Source organism: Medicago sativa, chromosome 1 (genome assembly GCF_051527215.1).
Source record: "Medicago sativa cultivar Bolivia chromosome 1, Bolivia_mono, whole genome shotgun sequence".
Taxonomy (NCBI): domain Eukaryota; kingdom Viridiplantae; phylum Streptophyta; class Magnoliopsida; order Fabales; family Fabaceae; genus Medicago; species Medicago sativa.
Genome location: NC_140749.1, coordinates 7,653,381 through 7,678,827, shown reverse-complemented (window position 1 = coordinate 7,678,827; position 25,447 = coordinate 7,653,381). Strand labels below are relative to the sequence as shown.

General features: G+C 35.4%; 2 protein-coding genes, 1 non-coding gene and 1 pseudogene across 4 annotated transcripts; 2 read left to right on the top strand and 2 right to left on the bottom strand.

Moving 5' to 3' along the window:
- Positions 1 to 1,106: 1,106 nt before the first annotated feature.
- Positions 1,107 to 3,570, bottom strand: LOC146952236 (F-box/FBD/LRR-repeat protein At1g13570-like; annotated as a pseudogene). Its single transcript, XR_015017871.1, has 3 exons — positions 2,453 to 3,570; positions 2,133 to 2,290; positions 1,107 to 1,736 (listed from the first exon to the last, which is right to left on the bottom strand). The product of XR_015017871.1 is annotated as an F-box/FBD/LRR-repeat protein At1g13570-like (transcript).
- A 1,825-nt stretch (positions 3,571 to 5,395) lies between these two features.
- Positions 5,396 to 7,052, bottom strand: LOC146952235 (uncharacterized). The gene is made up of 6 exons (XM_085722856.1): positions 6,923 to 7,052; positions 6,658 to 6,812; positions 6,349 to 6,469; positions 6,077 to 6,253; positions 5,918 to 5,989; positions 5,396 to 5,815 (listed from the first exon to the last, which is right to left on the bottom strand). The coding sequence occupies exons 1-6, from the start codon at positions 6,971 to 6,973 to the stop codon at positions 5,615 to 5,617; spliced, it is 777 nt and encodes a 258-aa protein (XP_085578982.1). The 5' UTR covers positions 6,974 to 7,052; the 3' UTR covers positions 5,396 to 5,614.
- Positions 7,053 to 12,076: 5,024 nt separating this feature from the next.
- LOC146952234 (YCF36, putative (DUF1230)) lies at positions 12,077 to 15,562 on the top strand. Its single transcript, XM_085700291.1, has 4 exons — positions 12,077 to 12,564; positions 13,469 to 13,497; positions 14,105 to 14,161; positions 15,155 to 15,562. The coding sequence occupies exons 1-4, from the start codon at positions 12,102 to 12,104 to the stop codon at positions 15,362 to 15,364; spliced, it is 759 nt and encodes a 252-aa protein (XP_085556417.1). The 5' UTR covers positions 12,077 to 12,101; the 3' UTR covers positions 15,365 to 15,562.
- Positions 15,563 to 23,550: 7,988 nt separating this feature from the next.
- Positions 23,551 to 23,657, top strand: LOC146952233 (small nucleolar RNA R71). Its single transcript, XR_015025150.1, has one exon. It is a non-coding gene; the product is annotated as a small nucleolar RNA R71 (small nucleolar RNA).
- Positions 23,658 to 25,447: the final 1,790 nt, after the last annotated feature.

Here is a 25,447-nt window from a genome sequence, read left to right as displayed (position 1 = left end):
ATAGTTTGGTTAGATTTACGGTTTGTATTTTACGATATGAATCAAATCAAACCACAACATAAAAAAGTTGGGGTGTCCGATGTTCAAACTCCGACCCTGCATATAAGAGTGCATTTTCCATGCCAATTAAGTTATGCTCGAGGGGACAATTACAATGTATTTAATTTTTATTTTACGAATTGAATCAAATCAAACCGCAACATAAAAAAATTGGGGTGTCCGAGGTTCGAACTCTGACCCCTGCATATAAAAATGCATTGTCTATGCCAACTAAGTTATGCTCGAGGGACAATTACAATGTATTTAACTAAATTTCTTTACATGTTATTTGTAGATATTTTTTTTTGAATAAAATTAAGGGAAAATGAAATTATTTTCAATTAAACTAATGTTAATGATTTACAACTTAAAAAAAAATAATATTTTACAGCCTTATGATGTCATTTTAAATTCAAATTGGACTCTTACCATTAATTTCACATCTTATTAGATGAACTCAATGTATATGTATGTCCCACCACTTTGTAAGGGTATAATCAAGAGAGTGGATATTAGAGAGAGTGCTCAAAGGAGAGTATTGCTAGCATTACTCTAATTATATTATGAACTAAAATAAGTAGTATAATAGTGAAGTCTGATTGAATATATTAATTAATATCGACAATGATTATCAATTAAATTCTTAAAAAACTAATATTCTTTTAATTATGTCATTTATGTGAAGTTAAAAAAGAGAGTGTTGCTAACACTACTCTAAGTATTAACCGTGTTTTTTTCTTCATCTATAAGGTTCGAACTTGAGACCTAACTAAGATACATGTGTTTAATTTCACTAGAACTAATGTAATGTTGCTAAGATCAAAAATTTTAAATTAAATAAAAATTTAAATATTTGAAAAAAAACATTAAATGTACTTCGTTTATTAGTTAATTAATTTTGAAAGTATGTTAATTTGTAATAAAGTTAAAAAAAAATTACTAGTAATTAGTAATAATGTTATACATTCTTATTAGAATAATGTGATGTCATAAAAAAAAAAGGAGAGGTTTTGTTCTATCATATAAAGGACTCAAATTAACTATTTAGGAGAACTACACAGCAAGTAACGAATAAAGCTAAGCAACATCACAGTTGTTAAGGATGTTTATTTAAACACCATTGGAATTGTTCATTACATTGGAGTTAGCTTGTTACACAGTCAATTAACCAATTTCAGAAATTTAAATAATGCAGTGAAGAGAGCATGAAACTGAAAACCGAAAATCCATAGAAATTTTATGTAGTTGTTTAATTTTTTTGCTGCAACATAGCATTGACTCCTCAATGTCTGTGTGTGGATGTTCTGTTTTACCTCTTTTGGCTGTCAAACATGACAAAGTAGATAGAAAGATAAAGTTGATAACTGGAAGTCAATGATTGTCATCAAATTATCCCCCCAACATTAAGAGTCTTCCACTTTCCAAATAACTTCAGCTTTTCCCGACGCTCTTTGGAACCGAATTAGTGCTACCATTAACTCCGGTATAACGTTTGCAACAGGCTTCAAAATCATCGTTTCTAGCATAGGAGAATATAAAAGTAGAAATCTGATCAAATTTAATACAGACTGGGTACCAGAGATATCATCCATCGTCACATGTCGAACCAGCAGTGGCATGACCGGCTTTGAAAGGATATCTTCCCAACAATAGGTGGCAGATGTCAAAGGGACAGTATACACATCAGTCCGCCGTGCCTACATGCAATGTTACGAATCCATGGATCAAAGGGGGAAATATAGTATGCATAAGAGAGATATAGAGCATATTCAAACTCTGAAGGTAACATTGTATTGAGTCATGGAAAATGAATGAAGTACAATAGTCTTTTATTTTATAGGAATCTACTGCACTGATAATGTAACTAACTCTATCTAAATTTCTACTAATTCATAACTTCTATTAGCAAAATTGCAACTCACATCTACAAGTCTTAGAAACTACTTTCAAAGCTAAACACACTAGATAGATACTTGAAGCAAAAAAGTTTTTCAAATTTCAGAGTTTAATAACTACATAAAATTAATAGCATGATGTGCAAGTGCAACCACAAATCTGGAAGCAAAGCAAAGCTAAAATAAAAGAGTACTCACACGTATTTTTAATATTTGAAGATTAGGTGAGCTTTTGAGCAAACAAAGAGCAGCCGAAATTTCCTCCATGCTATGAAAGTTTATGGTTAAGGAAAGAATACTTAGATCAATACAAGGTGTAGGAAGCTGTTCTGGCAAAACACCTGCAGCCAAATACTAAAAGAGAACAAACAAAAAAAGGGATTTAAATTAGAATATAATGTTTTTATTACATACAGCTCAGGAGTTGCATACACATGATTGTGGTTCATATGAAAGAATAGCAGGTGAGTCGCTCCGTAACTCAAGTTCAAAATTCAGATGCTCAGGCAATATACCTTTTAAAAAGTAACCACGAATCACTAGCTTTTGTATGTGAGGTCGATGATCGAAAAATTTGAGAAAATTGCTAGAGCATCCAGGCAAATCTACTTTGATTGATTTCAGAGATCAAATCCAACCAAGAATCAACTACTATCGTAGTTAGCTGGAATGTGTTGTCAAAGCTAATACCCTTAAATTCACCGTAGATTTCAAAAAACTTGAGGTTTGGTGCATGAATATTAATTTGGTTTAAATTAAACTATAAATTTCTTGCAATCCCAACTTTTCAAGCAAGGGACATCCTGATATCAGGTTTTCTAAAACATCATCGTCCACTGTAACCACATATAGAACAAGACTTTTCAAGTTTCTGAAACCTTCAAACATCGTTGGAGGTTTAAGACAACACCCACTTAGTTTTAAACAATGTAAACTTTGATATGAGAATAAACACCAAGGTATCTTGTAGGGTTCGTCCTCTATCCAAACTTTCAGCACAAGCTTTTTAATAGACCTTCCAACTAGATAAAGAATCCACCGATCAAAGTCAGTGACAAGACTCCCCTCACCAGGTAGATCAAGGTTAGAGAACTTGAACATGTTGATTGGCCCAGAATGAAGTAAAAGTACATGATCAACAATTTTTGAAAACTTGCGCTCAATACCTAAAGGGTCTTGGGAAGCTTCAGCAGACACACATTGGCTATCAAATACAAGATTTGGAATTGTATAACATTTTTTCCTCCAATTGCTGGATAAAACACTTGTTCTCACTGCATCCCTAATCGGCAAATAAGACAGAATCTGATCTGTTACATGACCCGGTAACCAACTAATTCTATCCGGTTCTGCATCAATCACTTTGCCGGGTGTAGACTTTGTTCGTTTCCTTCCCTTTAGATCATCGATAGATTCAAATTCAAACCAAAACAAGGTACATACATGAATCAAAAAACAAAGTAGGTTAGTGTATATATAATAAATGTATCTATGCATACGTGCAAGAATCATAGCTAGGTTCACAAAAAGAATCTTGAAATTCAAATTATAAAGTTGTTATTATTATACAAAGATGGTTTACTATAGTAACATAAATTCACATGAGCACAGATAAAATTCTTGAAATTGATGGATGGAATGGAATGGAATGAATATTATTATATTACAGAGAAGAAGGATTTCAGAAATTACCATGTCAAGCTGCTACCGATTGTTTGAGTAGTTCCAGGAAAATTCTCCTTACCAAAAAAAAGTGGATGGTGATCGTCAAGAGAGATAAGGGTTTCTTCCAACATGAGATGAATGAAAACGGGTTTAGGGTTTAAACGTGTGCTTTGTTATTTTTCCTTATTTAAACTAGACGTCTACCCGTGCTGCCGCACGGGTCAGATAAAGTTAAAAATGTATCTTGAATCAATGTAAAATTGGCAATGTGGTGATTGTTTGATTCTGCCAACATATTGTTGAATTAGCGTGGTTAATTCGATGATTAAATGTTAGCACAAACGGGTAATATTTGGTTGACTACGCCACGGTATTTATAACGTAACTTACTGTCGAAGAACCGTAAATAAATATAATATCCTCGATAACCTCCAACGGCAATTAATAATCGTAACCATGTGCATGTGACAATAAAGCATAAGAACTCAGAAGCACAATTTAATTCCATATAGTTGCAATACCATTATAAATCGGTTTGGAAGAAATAGAATTGATATGAAAGCAAGGTGAATTAGCATTCAAGATAATTGACATCAGTTCAATCTGCAATTTTGTACTCACGAAATTACAAAGGCTGAATCATCAAAATAATGCCGCAATAGTGCTTTCCATATAAAATTGCAACACCTAGTAAGTTCATCAATATAGATAAAAGCAACTTAAAGCTTGCCACCAAAAAGACAAAATCCTGGACAATTGTGAAGACGCAACGGCTGACGACATACGTAAAAAACTTGTGCTATTCCTAATTTTGTTCATCAAATACGTAAAAAACTTGTGCTATTCCTAATTTTGTTCATCACATTTTGTTCATCTAAAAAGTCTTCACAATTGTTGAAGTTCATCAATAAAAACTGTAAACTTGGTAATCAAGATTTGTGAAACGCCTAATTAGTATAGGTTTTGTTGGTTTATTCCTTTTTTTACGATCCAATTTGTTTTTTTTTAGGGGAATCCAATTCATTGTATATTAATTGTAAGATTAATTTACGCCTAATTAGTATAAATTTGGTTGGTTTATTCCTTTTTTTACGATCCAATTCGTTTTTTTAGGGGAATCCAATTCATTGTATATTAATTGTAAGATTAATTTTAGATATTGACATGCATCAGAATTTGGCAAAAAAAAAAAATCTTACATAAAACATGGTCATCAGTTCATTCCCCACGCCAATTTATTTTGAAGAATAATATCAGATTTTGCTTCCTATTTATTTGGCCTACCAAAACTGATTTACCACAGCAAGCATATCAATTGATCTCATTTCCTATTTTTTTGCAAGGGTTGACTCAAGAAATTTTTGGGAGTTTATCAATCACTCAACAGATCTACAACAGAAATACAAACTACACACTAACCATGTATACTTTGACGGTTTTTCAGCCACTTGTCTCTAATTACCATTGAAAATTTTGATTAAATACAAACTACACTAACCATGTATCTTTTTTGAATTATAAAGGATTATTTGCTAGGATCACTGAGAGCTGGGATTCCATGTATAACATCATTCCAAATTTTAGAGCACACACAAACCACATTTTTTTTTTGAGAAGTAGTGAATTTTGGAAGCAAGGCATACATAACAGTATATCGACGACATGGTTTGATTTAAGTACCTAAACATATAAGTTGTGTGTCATTTGCATCACTCATTAAAAACCAAAGTGCTGAAAAATTTCCTTAAGACAGAAACAGAAGCTAAATGAAAATAACAATGCAACAGATATAATTTAAACCAAATACTTTAATAGATCCATGACAAACCAAATTTAACAAACAGAAAGATAAAAGGCCATATATGGCAGCAGTACTTGAAACACTCGAAGATAATGAGTCTGGCATTCAGGGAAATGAGCATAAAAAAACTAAATAAACTAAATTGATCCAGAATTAAGACAAAATTTGGATTCAATTAAACAGAACTTAATCAGTTAAACTCCCATGGTCCTCATCAAGCCGTTTTCTCAATCTTAACACTTTTGAGCCTATGTGGTTTGTTGATTGACGTTTCTCCAAGACCATCAATTCCCAACTCTGCAGATACATCTGCATCAGCAGATCTTTTTTCTCCAGACTTGCTACATGGGGTTTTCTCACTTTCTTTCTGGTCCAGCACAGTATTGCTTGAGTCACCTCCTTCAATCATCTTAACCTGTTTATTCAAAACATTAAGTGTTTCAATAATAAGCTAATCGGTACTGTCTAGTAATGAATGACCAGCATAGACGACACAACATGGGTTAAGAGTGTATACATTTTCGGACACAACAGCAGCCTGGGTTAATGCAACATCATCACCGCAATCTTCATCCTCATCAAAGGTTATCTGCACTTCAACAATATAATGAGAAATACAGATTTACTAATAAATCAATTAACAGGGATATGTCCTTTTAATCTAAAGAAAGAATACCTTCAAATTATGACGCTTTACAAACGGGCTTATTAAATCAGAATCATCTGATGTCCTCTTCACACCATAATTACGCCAGCTGTGATGCAAATTTCCTTCTGTGACTTCCACCTTGAACAACATTTTTTTCCCAACCAAGACTTCAAGATCTGACGGGTATCCTTTATCATTGTTGCCCTTAAACATGAAAAACACAAATATCTTCAATAACATGAAAAACATATATGAACCCAAAAAAGATGCGAATCAGTCATTAAAATTGATTCTATTACCTGTCCTTGTGCATCAATCAAATCCTGCACACTTTTCCCAACATAGTTTGACACATTCCGATCAAAAAGAATGAAACTTGTAGAACCGGTATTGTCCATAACTTGCACATGCAATTTGAACCTTAGAAATGTTTGAAAAAAATTCACTCAATATCCTAAAGGGATGTCAAACAAAAACAACCATAAACAAACATGGGTTTCTAATCCTAAAATGCATATAAGAGACATCAATAACACACTTGAAACTTCACAAAACTTTTAAAACTATTATTTTGTTTGGCGACCTTAACCCAAAGCGCAAATACTTACCTCGGAACAGCATTCCTGCTCTGCTTACACCTTGAGCAAAACATTTTTCCAGCAATTATTTTGATCCTACCAGCACATTTAGTACATGCGTCATAATACCAGCTATATTCTGCTTCAATACCAATTATTGAGGCAAGTACAATTACCACACATTGCTGTCCACAAACAATAAAACATGAAATGAATTATACATATCAAATAAACATGTTAACAATTTATACATGGTGGAGTACAACAAAATAAATTAGAAGATTGAGCATTATACGTCAGACGATTCAATTAAGTCCTCGATAGTCATCATTCTTGACTGAAGCATATCTTCAGCTAATGGAACGATCACTGTTCCGGTAACTTGGCTTACCCCCTGTGTAACCTCAACATCAGCACCATCAATCCTGATCATTCACAAACAAAGTATAAATGTAGAAACAACTTGCAGCGATGATTAATTGCCATCCATATTTTATATGAACAATATTAGATCCTTACTTGGAAAGATATTCCTTAACAACTGGACAATCATCATCCAAAATTAGTTTCGTTCCATAAAAACATTTGAAATACCCATTGTGCCATAGTATTTTTTAAGCTTGCATAAATGGATCACAACAACGACAGGAGAATTCGGATCATGGACGGTGAGATAGGCATCCATCCTAACAGCGTAGGTATCCCACAAAGAACAATGGATCCTATTTCCCCTGAATGGTCGACATATACATTTATTTATATATTAGGACCGCATTTATGCTACGAAACAAAGTTGAAGCTGGAAAATAAATATGAGAAATGTATATAGATGTATACACTTACTCAGGATCTTCTAAAGTTATGTCAATTAGCTTGGATTTTTTTTCCATTAGCTTCCTTATCCTTTAAGACATCTCTCTCCACAACACGTCCTATTACATCTAATCATAAGCATTACAACGTTAGATAAACAGTAGAAAGTAAAAGTGACAATTTTTTTTTTTTACATGTTTAGCGAAGCCAGATATTCCCTACCAACATGTCTGTCTTCCTTGGTTGATTCAAGTATCTCCTTGAATGGCACAAATTCATAATGGTACGCAGGTATTGTGTTGTTATCAATCTTTGTGAATCTTGTTCTATCTATTAGGTTCAATTTCCACCTGTGCTCAATGCATCGATACCTTCCTTCATTCTTCGCAACCAACACATTCTCAATCTCATATGCTGCTCCATCTTGAACCAAGGATCGTATCTTAGGAATGAGGGCTTTCTTCCCGGTTGCTTGAATCTTTCCAAGCTACATGTGCTACATGTTTCAACAAACAATAAGCTACACGCAAATGAGATGATCCACTTGTACTACTTGCTATAGCAACAGTGAAACACAATAATGAATATGCAGCCACGTGTATAATTTCGCTCATAGAATTCATCTGCATCATGAAAAGTCACATTTTATAGCCTCTGTTGTTTTCCTGCTTCAATAATTGAGCACCCCCAGTTTGTCTAGCAAGAATGTCCTTGATAATGCTTTGTGGTGCACTATTTGATGAATCACTCAAGCTTGGATGTATTTAATTTAAAGTCTTCCAAAAATGAAAATACTACTTTGGAAAGCTCGTTATTTGAACTAATATGACTCTTCATTTTCTGCTGGAACAAAATCTGATTGGAGAGAAAAGGAAGCAGTAGTAAGATAACACTTACAAATGAACTAAAATTATGCAAACACCAGTATGTTAGCTAATTGCTGCTTCAGAGTGCCATTTCCCTTTTAAATGCAAAACTACATGAGTTAATTGATAATTATCTAGCAAATTCAATTAGTGAAATTCTTATTGTGCATAGGAGCAAACATGATATTTTGGAATCAAACAGAGATTAGAACAAAAACCAAAACAACCACCATAAGTAAGGAAAAAAAAGTGAAATACAAAGTTAAACATCATGAACAAATAGACACAAAAAATACATATCATCTCATGTCATAGACTATATAAAGTTAGGTTGAGTTTAAGACAGAACAGTAAGATTTCTCAGTCAGCCATTCCACCTAGTTGTTTTTCTTCTACTTATGCCTGCACTTAGACAGTAATTTTATGTTAACGATTTTCCAAAAACTTACAATTATAATTAGATACTAAAAGATATATTGACCAATTTAACTTCTTTTGAACAATCTATAAGAAATATATAAATTCATGTCAAAAGTTCAAGAGATATGTAAATTTAAGAGATGTATAAAGAAAAAAAAAATAAGAATGGGACTTGCCATCAACAAAGCCCAATATAAGTTCTAGTGATACTTTTATCAAACACTTATAGTGCAAAGTAGCTTTCATCATACCATGGAATCTCTATGTCACACTCACTTTCCCTGCAGTTAAATAACACCATATAGCAATCAAATTTGATATCAAATAATTTCACAATGTCAAAATGAAAGAAAAATAAATTATTTAGTTGCTCTCAAATCCACAGAGAATGATATGATAAGCACATCTAAGAATTACCTCAATTGTACTGAATCATCACCGAAATGCTTCCCTAGAAAGATCCAGAGGCTCTACAATCACCTCATTCATTGGAGAAGAATAACCCGATGTATAGGTTGTCTCGCGGTGACCGTTGCGAGTCGGAACCGTGGATCGACCGCCGAGTTCAACACCAATGGAGTTGAAAAAGTGAGTAGCATAAGAAGAGTAGGAACATGGAACTAACTTTCTGGCGGTGAGCGGCAAATCGAAAGAGTAAGGTGTGGCAGTTTTGCAATGAGGAGGCGTAGAAATGAGTAGATGATAAGGGGGAAGTGAATCCAATAAATGGGGGATGATGAAGGAAGAAGATAGAATTACCAGTATGTGAAAGTTAGGTTGAAGTAGGAACATGGAAAATACTCAAGCATTACAAAAGATGAATTGCAAAAGAGGAGGTCGGAGACAAACGAAAGACGTGAAAAAATGAGTGAGAAGGCAAAGTTAATAATTTACTTGGAAAATGATTAAAAATTAATTGTGTGGCAGACAAACAGATAATTGAGCCATGCGCCTTCCTTTAGTGGGAAACTAAAATCTCACATTTTCAATGTCTGTATGTGGTTTAATTTTATTATTATAGGTAGGTGTGCTGGTTAGAATTATAGGTGTTTTTTTTTTTTTTAAGGAAGAATTATTTTAGTAACCGTGTTCAGATCAATTTGAATTGAAATCAATGGTTGAAATTCATTCCCGCCCAATTTAAGTAGGTTTAGGGTTTGCAATTAGGGTAAGCATGTTTGCAAACATTAGATATAAAGGATGTTGCGGAGCTCATGGTTTTATTTATTTTATTTTATTTTATTTTATTTACAAAACAAATGTTGTTTTTGACAGAAAAAGAAATAATAATGTTGTTATACTATGTTTTTTTCTGTTATAGTTAGAGATTATTATTTATTTTAATAAAAAAATCACCTATATTGTAATATACTAGTAAAGAGAAATAGAAAAGAGTAGAAAAGATACCGCATAAATCATAGCTCAACGGGCAAAAATGCCGAAATTGTTAGGTTGGACGTCATGATCGGAGTTCAAACCTTGGTACCTCCACTTTGTGTGTGTGTGAGTTATATGGCTTTGCCATCTCGTCTATCTACCCAAAAATAAAGATACATTATGTGGAAGGACATCCCCACAGAGCTGATCTAAGAGCCCAGAAGACGGAGAAGACCATGTAGTGACACCCATGACAGAAGAAATTTTATATTTTGTCAACCAATCAGCACTGAGATTAGCTTCTCAAAATATATGATGTAAAATCAAATATAGGGCATGATCGATCAAACTAGTAATCCTTAGCAGCAACGACTTGTATTCATGAAACTCTAACTTATTTCTTCGAGTCAACAACTGAATAGCCTCAAGGCTATTTGATTAATTGATTGCTCTTGTTTGCCCATGTTGACGCAGAAGAGTGATACCATGATAAGTTGCAAAAAGCTCATCAAATAACACATAACCTTGACGATCATTGGAGGAGAACCCAGCAAGCCAATTACCTTTATCATCCTGAATAAGACCACCAACACCAATCCCTCCACGAGAGTTGCCACTTCCATCAACATTAAACTCAATCCATACTTTTTTTTGGTAGTGTTACAATGTAACGAGGCAAAAAGAAAAGGAAAAAAAAAGAGAAAAAGAGACGAAATTAAGTTCCAAGCTTATCTCTCAGAATGTGAGATTCCATGCCAGGCGGAGGGCAGTTCCAGTGAGCAAGGCACCTTCCATGTGATCCTTCCTTAGCCATAAAATCTGCACACATATTTTGTTCCCTAAGAACATGCACCAATGTTGTATTTCCATTTTCATGTAAAACATCTCTAATATGAAGGATGTCGGTAGCATAAGTGTGTAAGGTATGATCATGACCATCAATAATCAGGTCAACTGCTTCCAAACAACCACTCTCGCAAATAATGTTGACATAACCTTTTTTACTACAAAAATCAAGACCTATCTGGATAGCACGTAACTCAGCTAATAACGCATCGCCTCCAACTTCATAGCGGGAAAACCCAGTTATCCAATCTCCATCGTGGTTGCGAACAACACCACCAGCACCTAAACAACCAAAATCTTCTAGGAAGTTGCCATCAATATTGAGTTTGAGTGTACCTTCTGGAGGAGGGATCCAATGAGCTAAGAGACGCGATGAGTGTGGGTCCAAACTAGGATTGGGATAATAAGAAATGCATTCATCATGTAACAAAAAAATCTTTCGCACCACATCTTGAATACGCCAATGTTGATCCTCAAAAATAGCATTGTTTCTCCAACACCCAAGCATACCATACTCCTGTGACAAACAAAATAGAGGAAGTACCCTTTGTCATCTCATGAAGCCAAACCTTGATATCAAATTCAGAGAAAAATCCATACTTTTACCACAAGATAAAAATGTGGGAATTAAAATTAAGATTTTTCTAATACTATTAGTAAATTTTTTGATAAATATTTATTTATTACTGATTAGGTTGGTGGTAAGGATATTGCATAATATATATAAACTTGAGAGTTCAAATTTCGAACACTCTACTTATTCATTTGAAGAGATGAATTTCTAGTCATTAACATATTTGACAGGAAAAAAATAATAATATTCAAGACGTTTTACTAATCATATTCAAGACGTTTTTTAAGATAGCTTTTTTTTTTTTGGTGGTGACCGGGGTTTGAACCCCGACCTTGCATATATTATGCATTGTCCATACCAACCGAGCTAAGCTCACGATGACGTTTTTTAAGATATCTAAATTCAATTTCACCGATCCAACATAATGTTGGTAAGATCAAGCATTTTAAAAAAAAAAAATATTTGATTAAAGAAAATTAAATATTACTTGGTTTATCGTTTTAAAAAATATGTGGCCAACAACAAAACCAACGGCAAAGTGAAACAGAGCAGTAGGTAGAACAAGTAACCCAGCAAGAATGGCAACAATATCCATACGCATGTCCCCAAAACTATTCCCTCCATCAACAAAAACCCTTTTTCCCATTCACACCAACAAATCAATCACCATTACCAACAACAGCAACAGAACAAAGCTATCGTTGCTCTGTTTAAGTTCAAGAAACGGAACAGAGTGTCCTGTTCCGTTAGAACAGCAGCCCATAAACGAGTACCAGTCGTTATCGACATCGTTCCCGTTTTCATGGGCTGCTGGTGATGTTGTTGAATACGGTTCCCGGCTTTTCGTTGTGGGCTTTTCTTTTGCCTTGCTTGTGGGGTTACCTGTGGCTTGGTTTGGAACTGTTGGGGCACAATATGAGCCTGCTAAGAGAATTGTTTGTGCTGCTTCTAGTGGTGTTTTGGCGGTTACTTTTGCGGTTGTTAGGATGTATCTTGGTTGGGCTTATGTTGGGAATCGTTTGCTCAGTGCCACTGTTGAATGTAATGTATCTTCTCTCTCTACTTTTCTTTCTTTATCTATTACTTCCATGTATGGAGAAAGAGCACAATTAATCACTTATAGCATAGATGCTCTTATAAGTTATTTTCATGTTAGTAATAAGCTATTTTGATAAACTATCATGGAGAGCTTATTGAAATAAGTCAGTGTATTTCGCAAATGTTTGTGTTAGTTGATAAACTCATATAATTCACTCCAAACGTGCCCCTTAAGTGAGATGTAAATACAAAGAATCTAAAAAGAAAAATTTCTTATGATTAATTTTTTAACTTTTATGAATTGATATTAAAATAATGATGCACTCCAAAATCGAAGATCTTATTTGGGCTTATCTATTGCCAACATTGACTCTTATTTTGGAGAACTTATAAACACGTCTTTAAGCTGTTGTTGATTTATTTTAATAAGTTCTTTTGATTATAGAAATTAGTTTATAGTTTAAACATAAGTGCTAGTGTTACCAATGGTGGATGATGGACTCTGGAGGCTAGCCAAAAATCTTCCATATAAACAAGGCGCCGTGGGCCTATGGCAAAAACATGACAGATACAGTCATTGTTGCAGTCTATAGCGGCTAGCATACAGTCTGCCATGTCATGACGCCATGATGGAAATTTGTCGACACTAAGAAGCAATTTTATATGATAATCTTTGATTAAATTGTTTATTCAGTGATTGCATCAATGTGAGAATGGTGCAATAATTTTATAGTTAAACGGTCTAGTATCATATACGATTAATGTTAGGACATATTGAAGTTGTGTACTCTATTTTTATCCATGATACGTTAATGATATGAAAAATATTGTTAGTGTTATTCAATGGTGTTAAGAAATCTGTGGAAGGATTGCATAATCAGTGATCACTGCTCTCTTTATATTGCAGATGAGGAGACAGGGTGGTATGATGGCCAGGTAATTGTTTTCTCTTTATATTACATATAAAATCTTGGTTCATCTTTGTATGCTATTGGTTCTGGATTACTTGTTTACTTGGAGGTTCTAATTTCTCAAAGTCCCGGTTAAGAAGTTTCAACACAACATATATATTACTCTCTTGTCTCCCAATGAATTTATGCAAATGAAACTAACGGTGCAGTCCGCCACAAGTGTGTGGAAAATAAAGTGAAATATCTTAGCAAAATGTTGTATAGTGTATACCAGATATTACCCTTGTCCTGTCATTTGATTTAGGTGCAATTGCCTCTGCATGAGCTCTCTTCATTTTGTTTTGGATGGTGTAAACAAATAATTTAAGTCATATACACTGTTTGTGTAATTTTTTACAATGTTAAACCATCCATAATCGACACATTATTAAAAACATTTGATTTCAATCATTAACTAGTTCTAAAGTCACATATATGATTGGTTGTGATTTGTTGATACTGGAAATTTTTTGACTTTGATTGTGCATCAAAATTAAACTTGTTTGTGTTTTACTAATGGCATATTTAAGTCAGAGACAACAAAGTCTAAACTAAGTTTATTTTTGCAATTAAACCTAAATATTTCTCTACAGATATGGGTGAAGACTGCTGAGGTTTTGGCACGTGATAGACTCTTGGGATCATTTTCTGTAAGCATTCTATTTGACTACTGCTGTAGTTTAAAAAATTTAACTTCATTGTTGCTAGAGACTTTTGTTATCCAAGAGCTATAGCATTTACTGTTTATTTATTCTTTCTTTTGAGCATCAAATAGTTTTTTTAAGACTATGTAAGTAGTAGGGCAAAAATCACTATTTTGACTGAAACAGCCATGCCTTGTAGTAATTTCCATACCAAAAGATTCAGGAATTATTTAACTAAAATTACATAAGACCATGTTTTGATGATGACCCGTGCTGTCAAATAGCGGCACTATAGCGTATCAGAACTTGAACAGATTACTATTGTTCCACGATGAGCTATTTAGTACAAATGTTGTACAAAATAGAGGCAATATGACACCTTAGCATAGCGGAATTTGAACAAACCACTATATTTTGTGATATGTCATTGACAACACTGATGAACACTAGAGCCTAATATTAAGTCTTTAAGATCTTCATATGTTTCACAGCTGACTATTATTTTCATAAAATTGAAACACTCACTTGTAGTAAAACATTAGGTTAGTGCTGAGTGCTGACAGAACTATTCAGTCTACCATCTTGATATGTTTATGCACTCACATTCTCACTTGTGTATTTTTATTTTTTTCCTTTGTTAAATTTAACCTTATGGAAATTTATATTTTTGTGAATCATGTGATGAAAATTATCTTGTAGACAATGTCAAGTTGATATTGTCAACCACAATTTGAAACTTGCAGTGTTGTTTTTTTGTTCTACACTTTTACTTGTGTCTGTGAGGAATTGCGGTAAAGTAACACATCCTATCCTATTTGACAAAATCGTCGTTTCAATTCATCTATTAATTGAGGAGTGTATAGTTTAATAACTGTACAACGACACTAAACAAATATTCCTTTTAAAATCTGTTGATATTCTTTCAAAATAGTGAAATTTGATTCGACGTAATCATAAAATTTGCTTAGAGTCTCATTAAACTCTTTTGTAATGTTCAAGGTTAAGCCTGTACTCGGTAGATTGAAAATCACTCTAGTCGGTCTGGCAGCATGCTTGGTGACATGTGCACTTATCTTCATTAACATTGATGAAAGTTATTTAACATCGAGAGAAACCGGAGTTCGAGCAATACCTGGAGCTTACAATGATGAATCTGCAAGATCATTTGAACCAGATGCATTTTGTGGTGAGCCTGATCTTGAAGAATAGTACATGACTTATACCTAAGAAGTATCCCATCCTAGATCCTCCATGCATGGTATTAATGTGGAGGGAAAGGGGTGCTCTATTAAAATCTATACTTTCTGTACATATTTTATATTGCCTTTTCTTACCATACATGTAGTAGCATTTCACAGTAATGTAAAGTTGCAAAATAAAATGAGTAAATTTATAATTTTTGAGTAATATGCTATTTCTTTTGTTTTGGTCGTCAATGAGACTGGCTAGTGGCTACTTCATACAGAAGATTCGTACCATATTTTGAGGTGTTCATGATGGAATCCGGAAACCATTTCGCCACATGATAGGAGCATTATACTGATAGGGCAAAACCGCAAGTGCACGGCCTATCGAAGTAATAGTAGTAAGTAAGAGTATCGTTCCGCTAGGGAGTTGTTCAACTTAATTAACTTTTTAAAGAATGATTAGAGGAGAGAAAGTTTAGTAGAAAGGAGTTTGATTGCTGAAGGTAAATAACAATATTAATAAAGAGCCTTAGGATTATTGGTTTGTCATAATAACAAACCCTTCACTAGACAAGACTTAAACATCTAATTTCATGGTTTACACACTAATTTCTAAAGACTGGTTTCCCTTAGCCCCTCACCTTTCCGATGAAAGTCCGGTGAGAGTTTACTTCTAGTAACCAAGCCTATTTCGCTGACTTGATTACTAGAAGATGCATAGATGATTGAAACTACTCTTTGTCTCAATAATTGCAAAGACTATTTCACTGTTTTGCAATTATTGACTAGATTCACTTGTTCCAACATCAAGACTCCGCTCTCGCTTTATGAATTGATGTTTGGGATGATGGATTAACGATTATCAAACCCTCCGCTTTCGCTTCCACAGTTTGATAATTATTAATCCACGTTAAGACGGTGAATCTAGATTAGAAATTAGGGTTACATAGAAATTAGGGTTTAAGCTTGGTTTGTTTAGGATTATGTCATTAGACTCCCCAACAATCCTAAGACGAAGAAGTCTACTCACTCATGTTCATCGTAGACATGGGGGAAGAAGAGAAAATAACGGTAAAGTAAAATTGCAAAGAAAGAAAGTAAGAAATAAAGACTTTTATTGAAAATAGAAATATTCTAAGCAAAGTAAAAGGTGAATGTTTATGGTGGAGAGCTACTCTATTTATAGCTTTACAATCGACTTTAGAAACTAAGCAACTAAAAGGATAAAACGGTAAAGCTGCAACAGGGTAACTTGGGCTTGAAGAAAAGCAGCAAAAGTGGACTCTGGGGACGGGCACGGTCGTGCCACATGTTGGCACGGGCCGTGCCAAGCTTCTGACTATGTGGGAACATATTTTTGTCCCGTATCTTCGTACTCTTGCACTGTATTTGCTCCAGTCCTCTTTCTTTTGCTCCAAGACACCTTCCACCATATATTCGTTCCTAAAATATAATAAAAAGCAATTTAAAGTAAAATATTCTAAAAGGAAATAAAATGCAATAAAATAAAACTAAATCTTTAATAAAACTAAATTAAATAAAGCATTAAATTAGACTAATCTATGACTCATCAAACTCCCCCACACTTGAATCTTTGCTTGTCCTCAAGCAAAAGGCAATAGACATAGCAGCAACAAAAGATTTATTCATGGCAATATTAAGAACACATGTCTCAAAAGAAAGGCTTTGCTTCAAGTACACTAATTACAATTTCAAACATTCCTCATGAACCTATTCTACCTAACATCAAGTCTCAAGTGAGTGTGTGTGTGTGCAGTCCAACCCTTTTCTTGCTTCTGTATAAGACATATATTATGAGGAATAGGTTCTATCCTTAGTGTCAAAGTAACCGAGAAAAGTCCTTTCTTCATTTCATATAAGAGTGTGAGAATTTAAGTTAAAATTAAATTAGATAAACAATTAAGCACAAAGGGGCTGCAGATGCTTAGGGGCTATCTATCCTCGTAGGAAGTCTTCTCGGATGTAATTGTCCTTTCCCCCTAGATTCAAAATCACCCTAAGCAGCGCTGCAAAATTATTATTTGTTTCATCTCCGCATAGGAAGTCTTTTTGGATGTAATTGTCCTTTCCCCCTAGCATTGATGAATTTGTTTCACTTTAAGTTCAAATTAGGGAGTCACCACCACAATTAGGAAGTTAGGGATTGTCCTTTCCCCCATATGTTGGTGCCATTCTCCCGCCCCATTTTACTTTAACAATTTAAGAATATAACAATTAAGAACATTTGATTAATTTCCCACACAAACTTATATTACTTTTACTCTTAAGACTTTAAAGGGTCTAAGTTAACACTAAAGATAGAACGTGTTCCTTAAAATACCTATTCATACATTTGCTCAAGGATTGCAACCGGGTGCTTTTCTCATTGGAGAATTTTCACAATAAAACAAGACATGGGTATAGCAAGAACATAAGAAACACAAGAAACTACTTTCATGTACAAGAAGCTGTTGAGGCAAAATCCCTAAATAATTTTAAAGATAATAAACCAATATGATTAAAGAATTAATGGACTTTGATTATTTCCTTGGTATTTAACTTGTGCTCTTGAGTGTTTTACTAAGACAGGAACAAGGCTTAAATCATACCAAGAATCAAGAAATCAAAGGACATTTGAATTCAAGATCTAACACTGAGATCAGAAAGTTAGATCAGAATGTTGCTCAGAGATCAGAATGTTCGCACAAGAGATCAGAAGGTTGCTTCTACACAAGCCCAGAATCTCAAGAACATGGATCAAGGTCATGCAAGACACATGTGACATAAATAAATGTCAAGAGAAGTACTTTTGCATGGATCAATCAAGCAATAAAGGCATATACAAGGATTATGTCAAAAAGGATACTTTATGTTCATTTAAGACTATGAACATTAAAGTCCTAGGAATATTCCACAAGGGAATATCATCCTAGATGTTATATTTACTGCTCTTCATTGTGTTTCACTATTAGGATTTGATTACATCAAATGGTAGTCTTACAAATCATCCTAAGTGAAACAAATGGAACATTCTGATGATCAGAATGTTCAGCTCAGCACAGGCCTACTTTATGAACAGTACAGTAGGTGAAAAGCAAAAGCAAAAGCAAAGCAAATCTATCTTGCTCAATCAGAGATAGACACGTATGAGAGTTGGTACAGAACAAGGACCACACAATCTCTCAAAGCCTGTGTATGAAGATGCAGAATCCCACTATATCCTCCTGCACCAAGTTCCAAGGCAGATCTGGCAACTGAACTTTCTGAAGTATGAAGCAAAGTCCATACTTTGGTTATTGCCCAGAAATTCATATGAAAAGCATATGACATGCCCAGAACTTCATATGTTCATTCATATATGATGAACCCAGATGAAGAACATGATGAACCCAGATGAAGATCATCATGAACGCAACAACATTCTGAAGTTCATCAGAGATCAGAATGTTTGCCCAGAATTTCAAGTAAAAGCTTGTGGGACCCAGGACACATGGCATAACACCATTGGACACCCCACAACGGCTATTTGAGCCCAAGGACTCTATAAATACAGTTCAAAGGCTCAGCATTACTTGCACCATTGCAAAGCATACAAGAAAACAACTTTGATTTTGTTTGAAGCTCTTGCAAACTGAAATTGATCAATCTCTAAGGCTTTCATTACTTAGTGCAAATCAATACTCTTTGTTATCTCTAAGATAACTCCTCTCTCTTCTTCCTCCTCTGTTTGATTCACAAACATTCAACTTCCATACAAATTGTAACTAAGTCTCATCTAGCTTTAGGGGTACTAAAGTGTTAGTTTGAGCAAAGGTTGTAAAAGTCTAAGTGGGTAACTTAGCAAGAAGGTGCAAGCCTGCTGAGGCTTAGAGAATACAGGATTGTAATTGTTCAGGTGAACAAAGATTGTAAGGTGCAGGACTTGAGAGGTTATCTCAAGCATCATAGTGGAAACTCTCACAAGATTGTGAGGAGAGGACTAGCCCACATTGGGTGAACCTCTATAAATCTCTGTGTGTTCTTTCTTTCTTCCTTATACTCTTTAATTTCAGTATACACAACACACACCAACACATTTACTTTATTAATCAGTTTCTGTGTATGAACTTCAGAACGTTCTGAGTTCAGAAAGTTAACTTAACCATTCCAAGTAAACTACTTGAGAATAACCTTTAAGTTTCAGGATAATTTTTAAAGGGTCACAATTCAAACCCCCCCTTTCTTGTGACTATTTTATCTACTTCAGAAGCGACCTTTAAAGAAGAGACAAAACAAAAATTTTCATGCCATTTTTTGCATTAAAAACAAGCTACTAGTCATGCCTTTCACTATAAAAACAAAACAAAAGAATAAAGTTCAAGGGAATTTGGGAACACTACGACTCTAGACACTTTATTAGGCCCCCCCACACTTAGGGGAAGCATAGTCCTCAATGATTCAAAAAGAAAAGAAATTAAAAAGAAGAAGAAGAAGAAGAAGAAGAAGAAGAAGAAGAAGAAGAAGAAGAAGAAGAAGAAGAAGAAAGAAGGAGTAGAAGAAGAGTAGTAGAGAGAGAAGGGAAGAGAGGAAGAGGAAAGCTCACAATTTATTGAGGTCCATAAGGAGGACATTGAAGTTGGAGGTGTTGCATCATCCGACGGAGCATCTCATTATTTTCATCATTGACACGGTTGCCCCTTTGAACTTCATTGCGAAGGCCGGAGATTTCAACACCTTGCCTTTGTTGCTCGGTGCTCATCCTCTCGATTTCATTGTGAATCCATGTCCATCTTTGATCCTCATTAAGCACACCGGCATCATGGCCATGGTATTCTTCCTCATGGTGCAAGTTAGCACCTTCTCCCACATGTTGGTCCAAGTTAGCACCTTCTCCTTCATCTTCATGTTGCTCACCAAGAACCTGCACATCATCAACATACAACCAATTTTCTTCCACCTCGGTGGTAGTCCGAGATGGGTTAGGAAGTAAAAACAAGATAGGCACATTTAGCTTGAGTTGGTAATGGAGGGGTGGACGTTGTTTAATGAAGTTCATAGCAATAAGGGTATCTATGTTGAGTCTATTGTTTCCCTTAATTGGTTTGATCCCCTCATCTTCACTTACTCCAAAACACCTAGCTATGTACGTAATGATGTCCCACCACTATGTCTCCCCTACCGGGTGGTTTATTACCTAAGAAGTCTAGGTAATCAATCAAATAGAAACAAGTGTTGACGGGGTGGTTGTGGAGCATTGCCCATAACATGAACAATTCATCGGTTCTAGTATTTCCTAGCTCGGTTCTACCCCAAATAGTGCAAGCCATTACCCTTTGGAGGTACCTAAGTACGGGGTTGTGAATGTTGCTAGCTTTGTTCGCTCTAGGAACATAGTTGGAAACGCCGGTGATGCGTGTCCAAAAGGCAGTTGGGTCATAGTTATCCGGTTTTAGGCTAGGGTCCCAATGATCATGAATATACCCCTCATTGATAAAACCTAAGGCTTCACAAAAGTGCTGAAGAGACATATTATAGTCAATATTCATCAACCGGAAAACAACTCTATGGTTAGGGTTATCAAAATTCAACTTATCTTTGGTAAAAACTATTGAGCTCAAGAATTCATAAGTGAAATTTTCATAACCCCGCATAGGTTTCAGCAAATCAGTCCAACCTAACTTTCCTATCAGCCTAGAAACATCATCAAAAAGCTCTAACACATCCAAAGTATTGGGATCAGGATAACGAGAAGGATGCAAGTGTTTAGAGATTAGATTTTTATACCTGTCCCTTTGCTTGCTGTCTTTGAACTGGATTCCATGATTCTTCACTTGTGCTTGCTTCTTTGGGGGAGGTCCTCCTTGAGATCTTGCTGGTTCCTTACCACTTCTTCTTGAAGCCATTGACCCTTGTTGGAATTGGTTTTAAGGTTTAGGGTTTTGGAAGATTTTTTTGTGGAAAGGATTGGGTTAGGTTTGGGGTTGATGTTTAAGTAAGGTTTGTGGGTTTAGATGTGAAGATTGGTTAAGGTTTTGTGGTGTTTGGGTTAGGTTTTGGAAAGATTAGGGTTTTGGTGAATTATACGTTTGGATGGATGAAAGTTGTTTTTGATTGGTGGTTTGTGTTTAGGAAGAAGTTTGTGATTGATTGGCGAAAGAATTGAGTTATTTGGTTATGATTTGAGGGAGATATGAGGGTTTGAAGGTTTGGAGGTTATGGAGGTTTAGAGAGAAGTTTGAAGGTAGAGAGAGGTTTGTGGTTTGAGAATGAGGAAGAAGAAAGAAAAAATTGGAGGTTATAAGGTGTAGAAATCGGGCACGGCCGTGCCACCTATTGGCACGGGCCGTGCCATCTTCCTGACTTCATGCCCATTTGTTTCTTTAAAAACTTGGCACTGCCGTGCCATACCTAGCACGGGTCGTGCCACCTCTCTGGTCCTGGGGGCTTCAGAATTCTTCAATTTCTTGATTTTTTTGGAACTACAGTTGGACAATTACCTACAAAACAACTGAAAACAAAGAAAAACAAAACAAAAGCAATTAAATGCGTGGGTTGCCTCCCACGAAGCGCTCTTTTTATGTCATTAGCTTGACGGTTAGAAAGAGTCCTTAGAATGGATCAAAGATGTCATATTGTGTAGATGACGCTATAAAACGTTCTTTCACAACATGATCGTTAAGCATACAACAAGAGTAAAGAGCGGGACCCTTCATAACATTTTCCAACTCAAATCCTACCATCTTATCACTCACTTGAAAAACTATCCTACCGTTCTTGACATCTATAAGAGCTCCCGCAGTGGCGAGGAAAGGTCTACCTAGGATTATAGGGACATCTTCGTCCTCCGCAATGTCAACGACTACAAAATCAGTTGGGATATATATCCCTTCTATCTTAACGGGTATGTCCTCGACAAATCCTACAAGTTTCATGGTAGAACGATCAGCTAGCTTTAACTCTATTTCGGTAGGTTTCAATTCTCCTATCCCTATCCTTTTGAGAAGAGACAAAGGCATCAAACTAACACTAGCTCCTAAGTCACATAAGGCTTTGTTTATGGTTTCATTCCCAATTTCACATGGTATGTCAAAGCTACCTGGATCTCTAAGCTTAGGGGGTGCTTCTTGAATGATTGCACAAGTGTCTTTAGCCAAAGCTATTGTCTCACTATGCTCTATAGGCCTTTTCTTTGAAAAAATTTCCTTTAAAAACTTGGCATATAGAGGCATCCTAGATAAAGCTTCAGCAAAGGGGAGTTTAATGCAAATCTTCCTAAGTATGTTGACAAATTTTTCAAACTTACCCTCTAGTTTAAGCTTATCAAGATTTAAGGGGGATGGAGTTTTGTTTTCTTCAAGCGGTTTTGCTTCTTCTATCACAATTTTATCACCTAAAGGCTTGACATTTTCTTTCCCAATGTTTTTAACCTTAGCAAAAGTTTCGCCTAACTTACTACCCCCAAAAGATATGACATTAACTTGGGCTTTGGGATTGGCTTCGGTTTGACCAGGAAAGACTCCCGGTGTTTGGGAAGAGGTAGCCACTTGTTGGGCTATTTGAGCGATTTAAGTTTCAAGCATTTTAGAGTGAGTAGCAATAGAATCAACCTTGTTATTGAGCTTGGAAAGAGAATCATTCAGAAATCCCGTTTGGTTTTTAAGTTCTTGAAGTTGTTTGGTTTGGTTGGCAATAGAATTTTCCAACAAAATTTCCAAATTGGATTTCTGAGTGAGTCTTTGGTTGTTTGCATAACCGGGTGGTGCTACTTGTCCATAGGGATTTTGGTTTTTATAAAAATTTTGATTTTGTCTCATCCCTTGGTTGTATTGAGCATAATTCATTTGCTCAACACCGTTAATAGCACTACCTAGTTGGCAATCAACACCAGCATGACCAGTTATACCACAAATTTCACAAGAAGGAGTAGAAGCAGAATTGATAGCACTAACATTGAGTTTTTCAAGTGTTTCAGTTAGTGTATCAATTTTAGAAGCAAGGTGGTCATAGTTAGAGACTTCGTACATACCTGCCTCCTTTTTGGAGGATGAAGAACTAGTGATGGCTCTCTCGTCGGTCCATTTGTAATGATTTTGAGCCATGTCTTCAATCAGGGCACACGCCTCCGTGTAGTTCTTGTTCATAGGTGCTCCACCTGCAGCTGCATCAACAGACATCTTAGTGGTATAAGACAAGCCATTATAAAAAGTGTGGACTATAAGCCACTTCTCTAGGCCATGGTGGGGACAAAGTCTTAGCATTTCTTTGAAACGCTCCCACGCATCGTAGAGAGATTCCCCATCTTTTTGGTTGAACCGCGTGATTTGGTCTCTAAGTTTAGCGGTTTTAGATGGTGGAAAGAATCGGGCAAGGAATGCTTGCCTCATCTGATCCCATGAAGTAATGGAACCGACTTCGAGGGAATGGAACCAAGCGCTAGCTCTATCCCTTAAGGAAAAGGGAAAGAGATGAAGTCTTACGGCCTCTTGGTTCTCCTTCATAGTTCCACTAATTCGTAGGAAAATAGAGATGTGGAGATTGGGATCCTCAGTGGGGGATCCCGAGAATTGGTTTTGCTGCACCAAGTTAAGTAGGGCAGGCTTAATTTCGAAGTTGTCATCCTCAACCGTTGGGTACACAATAACAGCTTGTGGCTCAGCCGTAGACGGCGTTGCATACTCTTTGAGAGTGCGATTGGCCATGGCGGTGTTATTTCGTGCGCCTCTCTTTCTTTTATGCAAATACCTTTCGATCTCGTTGATTATTACAACTCGATTTCTGGTTTTTCACATAAAAAATTGAGAACCCAAGAAGTTAACAATAACAGAAAAATAAAAAGTTAAAAATAAAAACGAAAAAGAAAAGAGAAAGAAGAGAGAATTCTAATCACTAAAAAAAAAGTTAATCAAATTAGTTAACTCCCCGGCGACGGCGCCAAAAACTTGATAGGGTCAAACTGCAAGTGCACGGCCTATCGAAGTAATAGTAGTAAGTAAGAGTATCGTTCCGCTAGGGAGTTGTTCAACTTAATTAACTTTTTAAAGAATGATTAGAGGAGAGAAAGTTTAGTAGAAAGGAGTTTGATTGCTGAAGGTAAATAACAATATTAATAAAGAGCCTTAGGATTATTGGTTTGTCATAATAACAAACCCTTCACTAGACAAGACTTAAACATCTAATTTCATGGTTTACACACTAATTTCTAAAGACCGGTTTCCCTTAGCCCCTCACCTTTCCGATGAAAGTCCGGTGAGAGTTTACTTCTAGTAACCAAGCCTATTTCGCTGACTTGATTACTAGAAGATGCATAGAGGATTGAAACTACTCTTTGTCTCAATAATTGCAAAGACTATTTCACTGTTTTGCAATTATTGTCTAGATTCACTTGTTCCAACATCAAGACTCCGCTCTCGCTTTATGAATTGATGTTTGGGATGATGGATTAACGATTATCAAACCCTCCGCTTTCGCTTCCACAGTTTGATAATTATTAATCCATGTTAAGACGGTGAATCTAGATTAGAAATTAGGGTTACATAGAAATTAGGGTTTAAGCTTGGTTTGTTTAGGATTATGTCATTAGACTCCCCAACAATCCTAAGACGAAGAAGTCTACTCACTCATGTTCATCGTAGACATGGGGGAAGAAGAGAAAATAACGGTAAAGTAAAATTGCAAAGAAAGAAATTAAGAAATAAAGACTTTTATTGAAAATAGAAATATTCTAAGCAAAGTAAAAGGTGAATGTTTATTGTGGAGAGCTACTCTGTTTATAGCTTTACAATCGACTTTAGAAACTAAGCAACTAAAAGGATAAAACGGTAAAGCTGCAACAGGGTAACTTGGGCTTGAAGAAAAGCAGCAAAAGTGGACTCTGGGGACGGGCACGGCCGTGCCACATGTTGGCATGGGCCGTGCCAAGCTTCTGACTATATGGGAACATATTTTTGTCCCGTATCTTCGTATTCTTGCACTGTATTTGCTCTAGTCCTCTTTCTTTTGCTCCAAGACACCTTCCACCATATATTCGTTCCTAAAATATAATAAAAAGCAATTTAAAGTAAAATATTCTAAAAGGAAATAAAATGCAATAAAATAAAACTAAATCTTTAATAAAACTAAATTAAAT

Excerpts from the sequence above, each read along its gene's own strand:
- LOC146952235 (XM_085722856.1), bottom strand. The coding sequence starts at position 6,973 with ATGCTTCAGTCAAGAATGATGACTATCGAGGACTTAATTGAATCGTCT. Across the intron at positions 6,254-6,348 it reads TGATTGATGCACAAGGACAG|GGCAACAATGATAAAGGATA; the intron begins GTAATAGAATCA and ends TTCATGTTTAAG. Across the intron at positions 5,990-6,076 it reads TAAAGCGTCATAATTTGAAG|ATAACCTTTGATGAGGATGA; the intron begins GTATTCTTTCTT and ends GTTGAAGTGCAG.
- LOC146952234 (XM_085700291.1), top strand. The coding sequence starts at position 12,102 with ATGGCAACAATATCCATACGCATGTCCCCAAAACTATTCCCTCCATCA. Across the intron at positions 13,498-14,104 it reads CAGGGTGGTATGATGGCCAG|ATATGGGTGAAGACTGCTGA; the intron begins GTAATTGTTTTC and ends ATTTCTCTACAG. Across the intron at positions 14,162-15,154 it reads GACTCTTGGGATCATTTTCT|GTTAAGCCTGTACTCGGTAG; the intron begins GTAAGCATTCTA and ends GTAATGTTCAAG.